Source organism: Akebia trifoliata, chromosome 3 (genome assembly GCF_017979445.1).
Source record: "Akebia trifoliata isolate Shusen 1 chromosome 3, ASM1797944v1, whole genome shotgun sequence".
Taxonomy (NCBI): domain Eukaryota; kingdom Viridiplantae; phylum Streptophyta; class Magnoliopsida; order Ranunculales; family Lardizabalaceae; genus Akebia; species Akebia trifoliata.
The window spans coordinates 9260761-9278048 of record NC_141377.1 but is presented as its reverse complement, the minus strand read 5'-3'; the positions used below and the strand labels follow the sequence as shown (position 1 = coordinate 9278048).

Here is a 17288-nt window from a genome sequence, read left to right as displayed (position 1 = left end):
CAAGCTTGAGGTCACTCCAGCACGACTATTTCCTAAAATGTTAAAATCATATTTTCTACATTTTTGACGATTTGTATAATATCTCCAAAAAATTTGGAATTCTACAATATTTCCATACTGAAGAAATATTTTTATTCCCAAGTTGATGGAAATATAAACTGAAATTGAAATTTAAAATTGTGCTCCTAGTAAGTCAAGAGAATGCACTTTAGTTTGGCAGGCACGAGACATTCTTTGGATGCTGGTCAGCAACCATCATTCTGTTAGATGTATACCATTGATTGTGTATAGAGAGAAATTGATTGGTCTCACTTTCCCTCTATATTATGAGGCAATCGAGAGTTCATTTGATCCATAATGGCATTTTTGAAAGCTTTATGGGAAAGGGTTAAATACAGATTAAATATATCCAATATTTCAGGTGAAATTAATGTTAATAGGATCATATCGTTACCAATATAAGGTTGGAAGAGAAAGTAAGGATATGAACTAGAGTTCTTCTTTTCCCTTAATTTTGTGGGGTATTTATTGATTTGGGTAACATTATGGAGGGTCAATGACAGACTGGACTCTTATGGTCTATAAAGAAATATTGCCATAGGCAATGTGGACTCTTTATCTTTATCTTTTTTTTTTCTTTTTTTTTTCTGATAGGTGTAAAAAATTTATTAAAGGGAGAAGAATTTACAAAAGTCAGTGGGAAGGTGGAAGGGTAGAAGCATCTCCAAAGACTCTACTCCCCTACAATTGGAATTCTTTGAAAATGCTTGAAAAGGGAAAGTCAGTTGGAGTTATCATCGATAGCTCGCGTGTTGGTGTGGCTGTTCTGTGGGAGGTTGCGAGTAGCAAAGATAAAGTTGTTGAAGATATGTTGGCCGAAGACAGTCACAATAGTGCTGAGGATCTTGAGTTTTCGGGTGAGTTTGTAGAGTGCTCATCCACTATGAATTCATTAGCTTCGGAGGAAGAGAGGTGTCTGTTGTTGGGGGTAAATGCAGAAAATGTTAGAAAGAAGAAACTTTCGATCATGAAGGAAGTCGAGGAGCAAAGGATGACTTCCCCTAGAAAGGGGCTGGGGCAAAAGAAATTGGGTTATAATGTCGCTTAAGATTATGTCATGAAATGTTCGGAGTTTAAATGATAAGAAAAGGGTAGTTGTTAAATCTTTAGTCCAAAGTGTTAATCCGCTCATCATTTCTCTTCAAAAGTCGAAGCTGGAGGTGGTCAACAATAGTGTGGTTCGTGAGCTGTGGGGGTGAAAGAAGATTGGTTGGTGTTGTGTTCCTATGGTTGGGACTTCAGGCTGTATAATTGTTAGGTGGGACAAGAGCAAAGTGTTGGTTGAAGATTCTCTACTTGGAGCCTAGCATCCATTGTTTGCACTTTGGTGTCTGATTTTCAGTGGGTGTTTTTAGGTGTCTATGGTCCCACCAAAGACCAAGAAAGAAATCAATTTTGGGATGAGTTAGGTGATATTAACGCTTATTGGGATAAGCCTTGGTGCCTTGGGGAGATTTTCATGTCATCCAGCTCTCGTTTGAAAAGTTGGGTTCGAGAATTACTTCAAAGATGCGTAAATTCAAGAGTTTGTCCAGTCTTTTGAGCTAGTGGATTTGCCGTTGTGCGGTCTAATAACCAAGATTTACCCACCTTAAAAAAGCTTGATAGATTCTTGGTGTTGTCTAGTTGGGTGGAGTTCTTTTCAGATGTTACCCAAGAGTCAGTTCCAAACCCGACTTCTGACCATTGTTTAATTCTTCTTCAGGTTAGTCCATTGGTTAGGCAGCCCTTCTCGTTTAGGTTCGAAAATGTATTTTTTACATGATAATTTCAAGGATCTTATCGAGAGTTGGTGGGGGGTGTTCGAGTTTTGTTAGTAAATTGGGGGTGGTGTTTAGATTGAAGTTGAAGGACATCAAAGAAAAGCTCAAGGCATGGAATAGGGGAGTGTTTGGGTGGGTGGAGGTGAAAAAGAAAGAAATTTTGTCAAAAATTGAAGAGTTAGATAGATGGGAGGAAGGAGGTCGTCTCTCTCCCGGGGGTAAGGCTAAAAGGGGGTCCCTTCATGAAGAGTATAAGGAAAGGGTGAATATGGAAGAAGAAGTATGCTGGCGTTAAAAGTCGAGGATTAGGTGGTTGAAAGAGGGGGGATGGGAATACCAATTTTTTTCATCCTATGGCTAACGTGCATAGAAGATCCAACCTCATTACTAAAATCAAGATTGAGGGGAATTGGATTGAAAGGGAAAAGGAAGTTAAGCAGGGCGTAGTAAAATTCTACATTGGGTTATACTCGGAATCTCACAAAGTGTGGCCCAAGCTCAATGGGTTTCATTTTGATTGTATCTCCGATACTCAAAGGGGTGGTTAGAGAGGCCATTCGCAGAAGAGGAAGTTTTTGCAACTCTTTCTAATTTGTGTTCGGATAAAGGGTCTGGGCCTGATGGGTTCACTTCTAGGGTTCTTCAAAACTTGTTGGGATACTATTAGAGAGGAGTTGATGGCAGTAGTGAATGACTTCTTTGAGAATGGTGTGTTGGATATGGGGTCTAATTGTTCTTTTGTTGTTATTGTGCCAAAGAAGGTTAGGATGGAAGACATTGCGGATCTTAGACCTATAAACTTGGTCGGTGCTACCTATAAAATCATTTCTAAGATGTTGGCTAAGAGAATGAAAGTGGTGATGAATGGGATCATTGGTCTTAACCATGGGGCCTTTTTGAGGGGGAGACAGATCATCGATAGGGTTCTTATTGCTAACAAGTGCTTAGATTCAAGGTTCAAATCTAAGGTATCGGGTGTTGTATGTAAGATAGATTTGGAAAAGGCTTATAAACACATTAGATGGGGATGATTGCGATATTTGCTGGAACGTATGGGTTTTGGGCATAGATGGATTTATTGGGTTATGAAATGTGAATTCTTCTTTTTCCATCCTAGTTAGTAGTTCCCTAGAATGTTTCTTTAAGAGTTCTCGAGGCTTGCGTCAGGGGGACCCGCTTTCGCCTTTTTTGTTTTTGTGGTGGCCGAGGCCTTGGGGAGGATGATTGGCAAGGCAGTGGATAATGGTGACTTAGTGGTTTCCGTCCTACTGCGAAGGAGGACTCAGTTACGTAATTGCAGTTTGTAGATGATACGTTGGTCTTTTTGGATGACGACATTAATCAAGTTAGATTCCTTGGAGGTTTATTATGTTGCTTTGAAGCTATTACGAGGTTACCAGTAAACTTATGTAAGAGTAGAGCGTATCCAGTGGGTTAAGTCATGGATGTAGATTTTCTTGCAGCATCATTGGGGTGCCTAGTAGGTTCTCTTCCATCATCTTACTTGGGATTACTGTTGGGAGCCCCTTATAAGTGTAAAAGTATTTGGGAACCAGTGATTGAGAGGATTTCAAGAAGGTTGAACCCATGGCAAGCAAGGTACATTTCCAAGGGTGGTAAGCTTACTTTGATCAAAAGTGTTTTGTTCAGTATACCCATTTAGGTTCAATCATTGTTCTCAATTCCCAGAAGCGTGGAGTTGAAGATGCATAAACTCTTTAGAGATTTTTTGTGGCATGACAGGGAAGGGAAGAGTAAGCTTCACTTGGTTAGTTGGAAAATGTGTGTACGCTTAAAGAGTTTGGGGGGTCTTGGGTTTAGAAATTTGGTGTCTTTAAACGGTGCATTGTTCGGGAAATGGATATGGCAATTCGGAGTAGAGAATGAAGGATTATGGTGTAAGGTGATAGTTGCAAAATTTGGGGAAGACTCCTTCGGATGGGAGAAAGGTGAAGCTAAAAACCCATATGGTTGTGGTGTTTGGAAAGATATTCTTAAGGTTCTTCTCCAATTCAAAAAGAGGGTAGCTTTTAAGGCTAGGAGAGATGATAAAGTCAGATTTTGGGAGGATTATTGATGGGGTGTGGGTCCCTTGAAGGAAAGTTTCCCATCTTTGTTTGCCATTTCAAGGAAAAAAATCTTCCGATTACAAGTTTTCACGGGGTGGATGTTAGAGACTCCACTTGGGACCTGGGGTTTAAGAGGTTGTTGAATGATTGGGAGTTGTTGAAGGTTTCTCGTTTGTTGGAGTGTCTTGTTTATGTTACTGGAGGGACGGATGGGGAGGATTCAAGAATTTGGATTATTAATAATAATCAGTTGTTTTCTGTGAGAGAGTTTTATAATGATTTAAATAGGAGTGGGGATTTTGCTTTCCCCCATTAGGCGGTTTGGGGCCAGAGTGCCTTCTAAATCCAAATCGACCCTTTAAAGGAGGGCAGTAGAGGATTGAACTTGACCAAAGATAGGAAGTTCTCAGTCAAATCTTTTTATAACTCTTTGATTTCATCTTTGAATCAGCCAATCACCTTCTCATTCCTTGTTCTTTTGCCAAAAGAATGTGGTTGCATTTTCTTTTTTCGCACTTTAAAATTCCTTGGTACTTCCCTTCTTCTATTCTAGCTTTGTTTCAAAACTGGTTTCTTTCAGGCATTCATCTCAAGAAGAGAATTCGTTGGTCCCTAGCCTTGTTTGCCATTTCTTGGGAAATCTAGTTAGAGCAAAATTGTACGATTTTCAAAGGGGAGGAGCACCACCTATAGGAGGCCATTTTATCGACTTTGATCCTTATTTTCCTATGGAGTACATTGTTCAAGGAGTTCAAAGGAACTTTTTTTGAAGACTTTATATTTAAGTGGGATTTGATTTGTGACTTTGGAGGATCTTGTTTTTGTTTGCTCTCGTTCTTGCTTTTTTTTTTTTTTCCCCTTGTATGGTGGCTGCCTTGGCCACTCTCTCTATTGTTTTTCTTTAATAAAATATTTTACCTTTACCAATTAAAATAATGATTTTGCATAATGATGGTAGTAAGGGCCTTCCACAGGCATATAAGACCCAACTACTTTACTATGAATATCAGTCAGTATCAAAATAAATAAAGAACCAAGAGTGAATAGTAACCTCTCGAGAAGATGAACTATTTGTTTCGGATTCTTTCCATTGATAACTTGAAAGAAGAAGTTCAAAATCTCCTCCAAGCGAGCTGATTGTAGAAGTCTCACATCCCTTCTCACCTAGTGATTTAAACAATATTACTAGAAATAAATAGACAATAGAAAAAATAATACAATTTGCTAGAACTATATATTTATAATGGAAAGCAATGATAACAAACTATGTGTTATCGATTCTAGGTGTGTTCTACTTTAGGAAGGGTAGTAAAAAGGCTAATTAGATAGTGACAACAAAGAAAGAAAAATTATAAAAAATAAATAAAAAAGTCTTCAAAAATCTCAATTGTAAATACAATAAAGTTTGCAATTAGATTATTGTAATTAGGTTTAGGGGTACCTAATATGACAAGTTTTGACCTTTTAAAATAAGATCTAAAGAAAAGTGATGTGAATAGACTCCAAGAGGTCTGGATACCTCGATTTCAAAACAAAATCTAATAGGCTAAAAAAAAAAAAAATCTAATAAATAAAGAACCGTGATCTATGAAGACCCCATGAAGCAAAACAAACATTCAAACTAAAGCTGGTAAGGAAGAAAAATGACAACCTTCAAGAGGTATTGGAAATACGAACACCGCCGGTGCTGGTTCTTGCCCTTGTAGACAATCCTATCAAGGATTCCTGATTCGGTTTGGAGCTGAACAATATGAGATTTCAATCTCTCCTCAAGATTTAGACCTTCTGAACCCATGGACAATTCTACATAATGAAATATTAAAGCATGCTTTAAAATTTTGTTTTGTTTCGGATAAAAAACAACGACAAAAAATAATTGAATCGCAGCAATAATTGTACTCAGTTCTGTTCAAAATCAACTTATAGCTCTTCAAAAAAACAGAGATTCGCATGACAGAATCTCTGCCAAAAAAAAAAAAAAAAACAACGGAGATTCGCACAGCCGAATCTCTGTTATTTATGAAGAAAAAAAAGCAAAGGCTTACTAAAAGGAGATCAATGAAACTCTTCAATCCATGGTTTCTATCTCAACACTCAGAGAGAGAGAGAGAGAGAGATTAGGGTTTGAACCTGAAAGTTGGATCGGGATTCGGAGGAGAAGTCTCGATTTGGAGAGGTAGCTAGAGACCCTCTCTCACAGAGTCGCAGGGTCTGTTCTTTACAGAAGCCAACTCCAGCTCCAGAAGTTGGCTTCTAGAAGAAGTAGAAGCCAAGAGCCTGAAAAGCCATATTTAGCAGAAGTTTGTTCGTTACAGAAGCACAAAAGCTAGAAAAACCTGTTCGTTTTACAGCTTTTTATTGCTGGATTCTGGTAAAATGACCAGAATACCCTTAATGTTGATAATGCACGTAGAATGCACAAAAAATGACCAGAATACAATAAATATATAATTACACTAATATATATAATAAATTTTATTAAAAAATTATCAAAATAATTATTTTCAATTTTAAAAAATGTATAAATTTTATGATTTTATCGAAATTTCGACAACATCTCCTCTTAAAAATGGACATATGAAATTTTCCTGATAAATAAAATACCTACATAATACATAATCTAATATCCACATAATGGACATGTTTAAACTAAGGTTGCATTCAAACCCATAGAACATACAAAGTATGATAAAACTGCAAATACTCAAAAGTGTGCATGCACTATGAGGTTACCATGGACTAATGAGATAGTACTGAAAATTTACATATGATTATGAGTGAATAAATGCACTATTAACAATACCTCTCAAGCAAAGTCCATCCTAATGGATTCCAAAAGCCAATGAGCATGCCAAACACTTAAAAAAGAAGAAAAAAAAATATAATAACAACTCCATCTTTCTTGATTATGGATTTCACTTATAAAAAACAAAGAATGGCATTTTACTTTTGCAGTAGTTTGAGAGATATGATTGAGTTTTGTAAGTTTAATAGAGTGATGGACTAATGGTAATGGTTTTCATAATTGGCCAGAGATACTTCAGCTCATCAAGTCACAAAACTTGAGCCATGTTGACAATCCCATGTAAGACATTTTCGTTTTCATTTCTATTATAAACAGGTAACACAACTTATCAAAAGAAAACATACACATACAACACATGCAATACACTCATTCATTCGGACATACTCATAAGAACTAGGCACAAAATTCTCCATTTTTTTTCTAAAAATTCAAAATATTCTTTGATTAAGGGACTACCCGATTAAATTGGTGAATCAGCGAATCAATAAGATATTTGTTGATTAATCGTCAAATATGATAACATTTTTACCCTTCACTCTTAAATTTAATGTTCATTCAATAACAAAATCTCAAGAACGAGATACGGTTTTTAGGGAGGTTGAAGATGATGGGTTTTGGTAAGAAACCGAAAAACATTATACATAGGTATAAGAGAGCCAAACAACCAAAGCAACTATATTCTTAATTAAAATTAGAATAATATCACATTAACTGCAAAAATCTTAATATTTATTATATAAATAATTTTTACATAAATAAATAATTGAAAAATAGAAATATAACTACGTATTACAAAATATTTACACGAGGTGTTTCCTTTTCAGAGTCACATTCCCAAATCCCCTCCATCAACCAATAAATAAGATGCATCTACAGAGGCAGAAGGAAATGATTGACAATCTTTACATGGGGAAGGTAATGACTCAGGGTCCCATAACACTGCATAGAAAGTTGATTGTCTTCTTCCAAAGAGAACTGACAATATATTGTTTTCATTCAACATATCATTTATGAACACTTTCTTTACTAGTAGCTCTCTTTCTTCCCTTTGGCGATCTCTCAGACGAGAACTTCGTGCCCCTGGAAGTAAGGCTCTAGGTACTCTAGCATTCAAATAATTCCAGCAAATTCAAACTGGAGAAAAAATTAGGTGCCCACTTTAATAAGTTTGGACACCAAAAGAAAAGAAGAAAATCTACATAAGCATATATGAAGAATAAATGCATGGGAGACATCCATCAGAAAATTAAATAAAAGGTAGGCTTATGCTCAATGTATAAGCATGTGAAATCAAGACTGAGCCATCGGGAGAAAATGCACACACTATTTATTAGGCATTTAAAATACTAGACTGCCCATTTGACAGATTATCCTCTTATTGGCCATGTAGATGGTGTCATTGCTAGGTCATTCTTATATCCTACCATATGATAATCCTTCCCCACTAAATTGCAGCAATTTTAAATTACAAACAGTTGAAAAGAAACAAGAAAGAAAGAAAGAAATATGCATCTCTTTACCACATGGAAGAGTCCAAGTGGGCTGAAACTCATAGAATAGCTAAGTTGGGTCTAAGGATCTCCAAGGGCATGCACATTAATTTCCATATGTGAAGAAAACCCTGCCACATGGAAAACACCCTACAAACCTGTTCCATTATTGAATTTGGCAATTGGAATCAATGTTTCCAGAGGTGTTGGAGGCTTACACCTCAAAGCTCGCCTCTGGGCGAGGCTCTTATAAAATATTTTGAGGCTTTAAGGAAAGCCCCCCCTCCCCAATCACACTGTAGGCATCAAAATTTTGATAGGGCTTTTACAAAATTTTGGTAAATAAAACAAAGTCCCTAAAGTTATAAATGGGCCTCAAATCCAAATTGAGTCCATTAAATGGAAAATGCCTTTTACAGGCCACATATGGTTTGGATTTGGGCTTTTGCAGATAAAACCCATGATCTAAATAAAAATCAGGTGATCCACACATTAAATATTGAGCTTTATACCCAAATAAATGAGTTTGGCCCAATAATAATCCTTAAAATTGGATTTGGACAAATTTAACCTTTTAAATAAATCAATTAAACCTTCTTAAGTTGAGGGTATAATTGGAAAGCTAAATTACCTTTAAGTCTATAAATACAAGAACCACTCTCATTGAGAGGGGATCTGGATCACTTTCTCTCAGAAGACAGAAGCTCTCCCTCTAGAGAAGAAGAAGCTCACAAGCCCTCCTCCAGAGACAAAGCAAGGTTCTTCAGAGATCCGGACTCCGACTAAAGAGAAGATCAAGTATAAAGCCCTTCTCCGGAAGCCAAGAAAACCTTCTCAGCCAAAAAAAACGCGAAGCCCGGAGAGAAGAAAATCTACAGAAGCCTCTACAGAAGATTAAACACAAAGCAAAGTAATCATCCAAGCAACCTTCTCAGCCGATAGAGCGCGAAGCTCGGAGAGAAGAAAAGCTACATACGTCATCATCACTATTTTTGTACTTAACTGTTAATCAGAGGAAACACTGAGATCTGTATCCACTTTTCATCAAAAATCAAAATAATCATTTGCGATTATTTTTCACGGATCTCAAGGTAGATCCGTTGAAATTTATTGTCGACAAATTTCTGGCACACCCGGTGGGACCATCTCAACCTCTCATCTTTCAGTCAACTGCAAGAACATCACCTAAAGCATCGATGGCATCTCGCAACGTCAACGCTATCGCATCTGCCGCTACTGAGAAAGGTAAGAAAATCCTTTCTTCCAATCTTGAATCTGATCAGGTTACTAGTCGCGATCATCATGTGACACGAACAATGACAAAGACTGGTGGAATCAAGCTAGTAGAGCCTCTCCAGCATCACTCTAAGAAATGTACCACAAAAACAACACTTACCACGAAAGAATCGTGGGCGGACGTGGTAGAAAATGACTCGTCAGATTCTGGATCTGATTCGAAGTCAAGCGAGGGATCCTCTAGATCTCTATCGATCACTTCTCCGTCGCAAACTCACACCTCTATCAGAGCAATGATGACAGCTGAAGCGTTAACAATGGAAGAACAAGTTGCCCAGATGACAGACACCATCAACAAATTAACAAAAGCAATGGAAGACAAAGACATTCAGATTGCAACCCTTGTTAGTCGTTTGGAGCATAAAAACAAGGAAAATGAATCGAGTGCTGGACCTTCGCATCCTCCAGGATTCACCCCTGAAGCATACATGACTCCGCACGAAGAGGAACAACGAGCAGACTATTCTGGTTCACGAAAAGCTACTCGAGATCCACCACAAGGATCTGTTGCCTCGCTTTCTGTTCAACAACTACAAGCAATGATTACTGACACCATTCATGCTCAGTATGGGGGCATGCCACAGTCCTCATTGGTTTACTCCAAACCCTACACTCAACGCATCGAACAAATGCGTCTTCGGATAGGATATCAACCACCAAAATTCCAACAATTCGAAGGAAAAGGCAATCCAAAGTAGCATATTGCCCACTTTATCGAAACTTGCAACAACGCCGGTACATTCGATGATTTCATGGTGAAACAATTTGTTTGCTCCCTTCGTGGTAATGCGTTTGATTGGTACACCGATTTGGAACCCAATTCAATAGACAGTTGTGATCAACTTGAAAGAGTTTTCCTCGGCCGCTTCTACAGTACTAGAAGAACAATAAGTATGGTGGAGCTCGCTGCCGTCAAATAAAGGAAAGATGAACCAGTCATACATAGAGCGATGGAGAAATCTTTCCCTCAACTGCATGGATCGATTTTCCCAATCTTCTGCTATCGATATGTGTGTTCAAGAGATACACTGGCAACTCCTTTATATCTTGAAAGGAATCAAGCCACATACTTTCGAAGAGCTAGCTACTCGAGCCCACGACATGGAGCAGAGTATAACTGTGCATCAGACTCCACGACTCAACAAGCCTCGAAGACAAGAAAAGAAGGATGGCAAGTCCTTCAAAACTAAAGAAGTCTTGTCTACTACCACCAACAAATCTGTCAAAATCACAGGTAAAAGAATAGAAGATCAGCCACGAGCTAATTCAACACAAGAAAAAGGAAAAGCTTGGAAAACTCTCAAAGAGCTTGAGGCAAAAAAATACCCTTTTCCTGATGCTGATGTCTTGGGCATGTTCGAGGAGCTATTGAAATTAAAGCTCATTGAACTACCAGTGCCCAAACGACCCAAGGAAGCAGGTCACGACAATGATCCAAAATATTGTCGTTATCATAGGGTGATTAGTCACCCAATTGAAAAATGCTTCGTCTTCAAAGAGAAGATTATGGATTTGGTACGTCAAGGGAAAATTGAACTTGACTGTGTCGAAAATGTTGCTACTTCCAACATGACCTCAGTCACTTTTGAATCTTTTGATCCAATACTCTTGACAAGTCGATATGTTACGCAGATTCCATCTCCTCAGATCACCAAAGTTTTACCTAAACCATCAAAACTCATATCCGTACATTTTGATGTTGAAAAGACCCATCCCACTCTGGGGGCAAGACCACATCAAAGAAAAATCATCACCTTTCCCACTTTACTTCAACAAGGACCACAATCTCATTCGATTTCAAAATCAAAGTCAGGCATCTCAGAATCTGCTTCAGTTGATGATGAAGGGTGGACAGTTGTTATTCGTCGAAAAAGACGCCCTACATATGTGCCAACTCCTTCCATTTCGAAACCAAAAAGAAAGAGAAAAAAGTCAAAACTAAGTACAGGGTTAAAGAAACGAAAGAGGACAAGAAAGAGGAAGGCTTTCCGAGTTCCGCCCGCAGACCCTGAAGACATCCTTCAGCAACATTCTCGTCTACCGATCACACTTCTAGAATTCTTACCCAAGAAGCTCTTAAAGGAAGTCTGCACAGTTTCATATCATCAAGTAGAAGCAGAAATGCTAGAAGATGATGTTGGTGATAAGCCCGAAGAACATCCTACTACTTCCAGTAATGGAGATCAACGACTTGAGAAAGACTCGGAAATAGAAGATTCGCAAGTCGACTTGGATTTGTCCAATGAATTCCAAAAGGTTCAGCTTACTTTAAAGCAAAGCTCAACTGAGTCAAAATAGGAAGTTCAACCTGACATAGATCCACAACAAGATAGTATGTGTATGGCCACAATTACCTTCACTGACGAGGATCTCCAATTGGGGTCTCGACCTCACAATAGACCTCTTTATATTACAGGTTATGTGAAGAAAACTAAAATTCAAAGAATCCTCCTGGATTGCGGTTCTGCGGTCAATATCATATGCCAATTTGTACTATGAAACAAGTTGGCATCTCATCGGATCAACTTGCTCACAGTAAGTTGATGATTCAGGACTTCAACTTAGGAGGTCAAAGAGCGATCGGTATGATAAGAGTCAAGCTTTCAATCGTAGATTTGGAGTCAACAACACTCTTCCATGTTATTGATTGTAAAACTTCATATCACTTGCTTCTCGGTCGACCATGGCTAAATGAAACTGGAGTAGTATCATCTACGTTACATCAATGCTTCAAATATTACCAAGATGGTGTGCAGAAACGTGTAATAGCTAAAGATCAACCGTTTGACAAGGCAGAGACGTATTTTGCAGATGCAAAATTTTATTTCGGAGGGGACATCATTCAAGAAGTACTTCCAGTTTCGGTTCCTCATTCTAGTAAGCAAAAGCCCGACAAAGGAAAGCATACTACGAATGTGCCGAGGAGATTTCTCCTGATCTTCCGCTTCAGAAAGAACGAAATAAGAAACAAGAATCAGAAACTCGACAGATCGAGGTGGGTCAATCAATGGTGGACGCGTCATCCACAATTATGTTGCCAACCCCAATGCTTCGTTACGTGCCGCAATCGAGACGGAAACCGGGACAATCACCTTTCGAAGATATTCTTCAAAAACCAAGCCTTCTGTCTCTAAAATCGAATTGGAGACGTTGAAAGAAAAGTTAACCTTTCCGGTTACACCTCTCCAAAAATCTTACATAGTAAGGACACCCATGCAAAACGTTGTCCAAACTATGTCAATAGCGAAAAACCATGAAGACAACCTCGCAAAAGTAGAATCTTAAAGTTGGTTCAGTCCTAAAACTTCCAAGTTATTCAAGATTGTCGGTTATGGAAAAGGTGAACTTGTGCGGTTGGGTGAACTACCCCAAACTGATCAAATTCATGGTTTAACTGCAACACAAGTCAAACTCGTTCTAGCTGGACAAATAGTTCGTCGCATGGATCTTCTACGTGCATAAAGCTTGCGTACCGTGATTCTTTTAGCCAGTTGACGTTTGTCAGCCAGTTGACGGCATCCACTTCTAAGCATTACTGATAAACAGTTGCTTTAGAAAGTTAGTCAAGTAGCTGGACAAATAATTCGTCGCATGGATCTTCTATGTGCATAAAGCTTGCGTACCGTGATTCTTTTAGCCAGTTGACGTTTGTCAGCCAGTTGACGGCATCCACTTCTAAGCATTACTGATAAACAGTTGCTTTAGAAAGTTAGTCAACTAGATGAACAAATAATTCGTCGCATGGATCTTCTATGTGCATAACGCTTGCGTACCGCGATTCTTTTAGCCAGTTGATGTTTGTCAGCCAGTTGACGTCATCCACTCTTAAGCGTTACTGATAAACAGTTGCTTTAGAGGTTAGTCAACTAGTTGGACAAATAATTCGTCGCATGGATCTTCTACGTGCATAAATCTTGTGTCCCGTAATTCTACAAGTCAGTTGACGTTTGTCAGCCAGTTGACGTGATCCACTTCTAAGCATTATTGATAAACAGTTGCTTTAGAAGTTAGTCAACTAGCTGGACAAATAATTCGTCGCATGGATCTTCTACGTACATAAATCTTGTGTCCCGTAATTCTGCAAGCCAGTTGACGTCATCCACCCCTAAGCATTATTGATAAACAATTGCTTTAGAGGTTAGTCAACTAGCTGGACAAACAGTTCATCGCATGGATCTTCTACGTGCATAAATCTTGTGTCCCGTAATTCTGCAAGCCAGCCAGTTGACGTCTGTCAGCCAGTTGACGTCATTCACTCCTAAGCATTATTGATAAACAGTTGCTTTAAAGGTTAGTCAACTAGTTTGACAAATAGTTCGTCGCATGGATCTTCTGCATATACAAAACTTGGGTCATTTGATTCTTCTAGCCAGTTGACGTTGTCACCTCCTAAGCACTACTGATGAACAGTTGCGCTAGAGATTGGCCAACTAGCTGGACAATGGTTCGTCGCATGGTTCTTCTACATGTACATTGTTTATCATGCAATACTTTTAACAGTTCAACATTGGCCACCGTTAAACAGACTAACAGATAAATGTTCTAAAAGTTGACTGATAAGAATTATAAGTTCTCAATTTGTAATTCTGGTTACAATTCATAAGAAAGGAAATGCGAGGATGACAAAGTTCAAAGAAAATATATGGGAAGAATGACTAAGATCCATACCTTACTGTGGTTTCAAAGTTGTAGTCGAGCTGCAATTGACCAAAAAGAATCAGATCTTTGTATCAATATATTGGTAATCCTGGATCTGTAAGAAAAAAAGAAGTTCCAATGAAATTCATTCTCAAGTTCTGAATCGTGAAAAAAAAAAAACAATACCCAATAAGGAAAAGAATTCAAGCATGGCAAAGTAATCAAAATTAGAATCAATTCAAGAAGGTTATGCTCAAGAACTTTATTCATATTGTTCAACAAATCTTTTAAAAAAGAAAAAGGGTTTGTTATGCTTCAGCAGAAGTTACTTCGTCATGAGTGGTCATGTGATGTTTTCATTAAAATTAAATTTTAGAATCAAGCTTCTTGTCAAATTATTCAATATTATTTGATTTGAATTGATTAATCAAGCAAAGAATCTTCTTTTCCCTCGATTATGATGATTCAAACAATGAATCTAACTCATCGAGTCTTTTTTTTTTTTTTAAAAGAGAGCCGCTCCCTCCAAAACCAACACAGATCTTTTGAATTACTGAAGAAACCGGATGAGTCGATAAAAAGTTTAAAGGTGTTGACTCAAAAAGACCAAAGATATTAAAGTTTATCGGTGATTATCTTTTAAGAATGGCAATTCCCGTTGGTTTCCGCTTTCAAGTAGACATCCCAGACTGGACTTGTTCATCCAAGATGGATAATTCATCAAAGTGGTTAGATACCCGGATTTGGCCGATTGAAAACACAAATACAAAAAAAAAATTAGTAGGGAATTGCCATCATCCGAGATCCACAAATTGCATCCAACAACACATGTCCAAGGAGAGGCTTCGGCTAAAATCTGAGTTGAGTTCTACTTTCTTTAGTTAGAAACTTCATGAGATGAGAGAAGTTGTTTCCAAGACATGGACACTAAAGGAACATGAAAGTTTCAAGAGACTTGTGAAAATGAATCTTGGATAAATAAATAAATAAATAAGAATCTTATGAAGCTTGCAGTGATGTGCTTCCCTCATAAAGACAAAGAAAGCATAGTGAGTTAATACTTTAATGCATTCATCCTTTGTATGAGCAGGCAGATCAGATTGGCCTTTGTAGCGGTCGATAGTGATGATGACAATAAGGTCGATGAAAATGTAGACAAGTCTAAAGAATTAAAGATACTAGCTTCAGCGATGTTGATTCTTCTAGTTTAATTCAGTTATCAAATCTATCCCAATTTCAAAGAGGGTCCAAAAGAGACTTTATTTTGTTGATAGATGTGAACCTTTGGTTTGCTACGAAAAGTTGGTGTGTTCGACAAATTTCTAACAAAACCAGTCGATCCAAAAGGTTTGTAAATCTTTGTTCCTCAATATCCATTAATGAAGGAAGGAAAGTGAAAAGGAAATCAAAGAAATCACATCACAAAGTCAAATCTCTAATGTTTCAATCTATCCCATGAATAACCGTGGTTTCTTCGGATTTATAAAAAAAAAAATTTGCTGAAATTCAAGAGTCTACAGACTCATACATTCATCTATGGCGTCAGCTTCAGACTTCAGAATCGAGGAACTTAGATCAAAATAAATTTTCTCTATTACAGATAAGAGAAAAAGAAGACGAACCAGTGCTGAAATCACGAAATCAGAGAGAGAGGCTATTAAAGTTTCGTATGAAATTAGAGGAAGACCTTGAGAACTACTGCGACCAATTTGAAGATTCTGTTTCAGAAATCAGAGAATTCAATATCAATGACCTTTAATCCATAACGTGGAGGTCGCAGCCCCCGTTTTGAAATTTATTCTAAAAAAAAAAAAAAGAGAACCCAGTCTCAATCCTTCCTTCTTCATAAATGGAACGTCATCCTCGATTTATAATCCACAGACGTTTCACCCATTTCGAATTAGATTCAAATGCCCAGATGATTTGTTTGTGGGTAGAAGTTGCAGCCCCTGTTTTGGGCAAAAAAAAGAAACAAAAAATTTTAAAGAAGAAGAAGGAGAAGGAAGAGAGGTTACCTATAAGCATGTAACGCTCAAGAAAAGAATTTGTTGCTGCGAGTCCCTGCAAGAATCGATAATCCAAGTCGCTGAAAATCTCTTCGAGACTCAACCACGCCGGTAGCGGACGTATGCTCTACCTATAAGAGGAGAATCCTTCTTGAATCTCAGCAAATCTGTTCTTCTTGGACACGGCGGCTAGGGCAGATACATGAAGAAGAAGTGAAGAAAAGGAAGTTGAGAGGGTTAAACGACCAAGGTTCGCCGAAGTCGATGGTTTGATCGATCTACAAAGTTCCATGGCAGAAATCTCCCATTGCTGAAATCTGGAACGAAGAGAGCAAAGAGAAGGAGAATTGGCGTTTTTGTTTGGATACAAGTTCTATCGGCGCCCCAACGTTTTATATCGGCACTCCAATTGTTTTGTATACAAAACTACGGCTTACTACTCCTAAAAAAATTAAAAAAAATTAAAAAAAATTAAAAATAAAATAAAATAAAATAAAAGCTTTGAAAATATTTTTTATAACAAGAGAAGTTTTGAAAATATTTTCTAAAAATTGTAATGAAAATATTTTCATAAATTTCAGGTGTTTTAAAGATGTTTTCGTAAAGAAAATTGAAAAAAAAAAAAGTTGAAAATATATATTTCATAAATAAATAAAAAAATACTTTCTTGGAATATCTTGGAAATTTTTTTTAAAGGTATTTTATGAATAAAATATTTTGAATATATTTTCATTAAGAAAAAAAAATCATCATCATTTTTCTTAAAATATATATTTATATGTATATTTTTAATATACATATATGCGTACTATGAACAAATGATGAAAACATTTTTTTTTTGTTTTGTTGTTCTTGTTGTAGGATTATAAAGCGAATTCGAACGTGGATAGCCTCCTCCAAATTTGAGGATTTTTCACGATTCTTAAACTCAATTCTTGATATGGACAGAAAATACAATATTTTTCGAATTGGAAAAGAAGTATGACTGTTCGTAAAAGAACTCAAATATGTCAAAATAACTCAAACTTTACTATAAAAAAATGATGGCATCAAGGACGTGCTATCGTCAGTTACACATTCGAGAACACATCCTTGAGGGGGCATTTGTAGGCATCAAAATTTTGACGGGGCTTTTACAAATTTTTGGTAAATAAAACAAA

General features: G+C 37.4%; 1 protein-coding gene across 4 annotated transcripts in view; it reads right to left on the bottom strand.

Annotated features, from left to right (window-relative positions):
* LOC147405913 (uncharacterized) overlaps window positions 1-16484 on the bottom strand; it is a 33667-nt gene extending 17183 nt beyond the window's left edge. The window contains exons 1-6 of one of the 4 annotated variants that reach the window (XM_086433800.1): window positions 16138-16483; window positions 15745-15840; window positions 14153-14237; window positions 6023-6169; window positions 5544-5695; window positions 4944-5056 (exon numbers count right to left, since the gene is read on the bottom strand). In XM_086433800.1, the coding sequence (XP_086289926.1) occupies window positions 4944-5056; window positions 5544-5687 (257 nt within the window). In that variant the 5' untranslated portion in view covers window positions 5688-5695; window positions 6023-6169; window positions 14153-14237; window positions 15745-15840; window positions 16138-16483. Of the gene's footprint in view, window positions 1-4943; window positions 5057-5543; window positions 5696-6022; window positions 6170-14152; window positions 14238-15744; window positions 15841-16137 lie in introns of all 4 variants that reach the window. The other 3 variants (XM_086433802.1, XM_086433801.1, XM_086433803.1) reach the window with 3 other exon arrangements.
* Window positions 16485-17288: the final 804 nt, after the last annotated feature.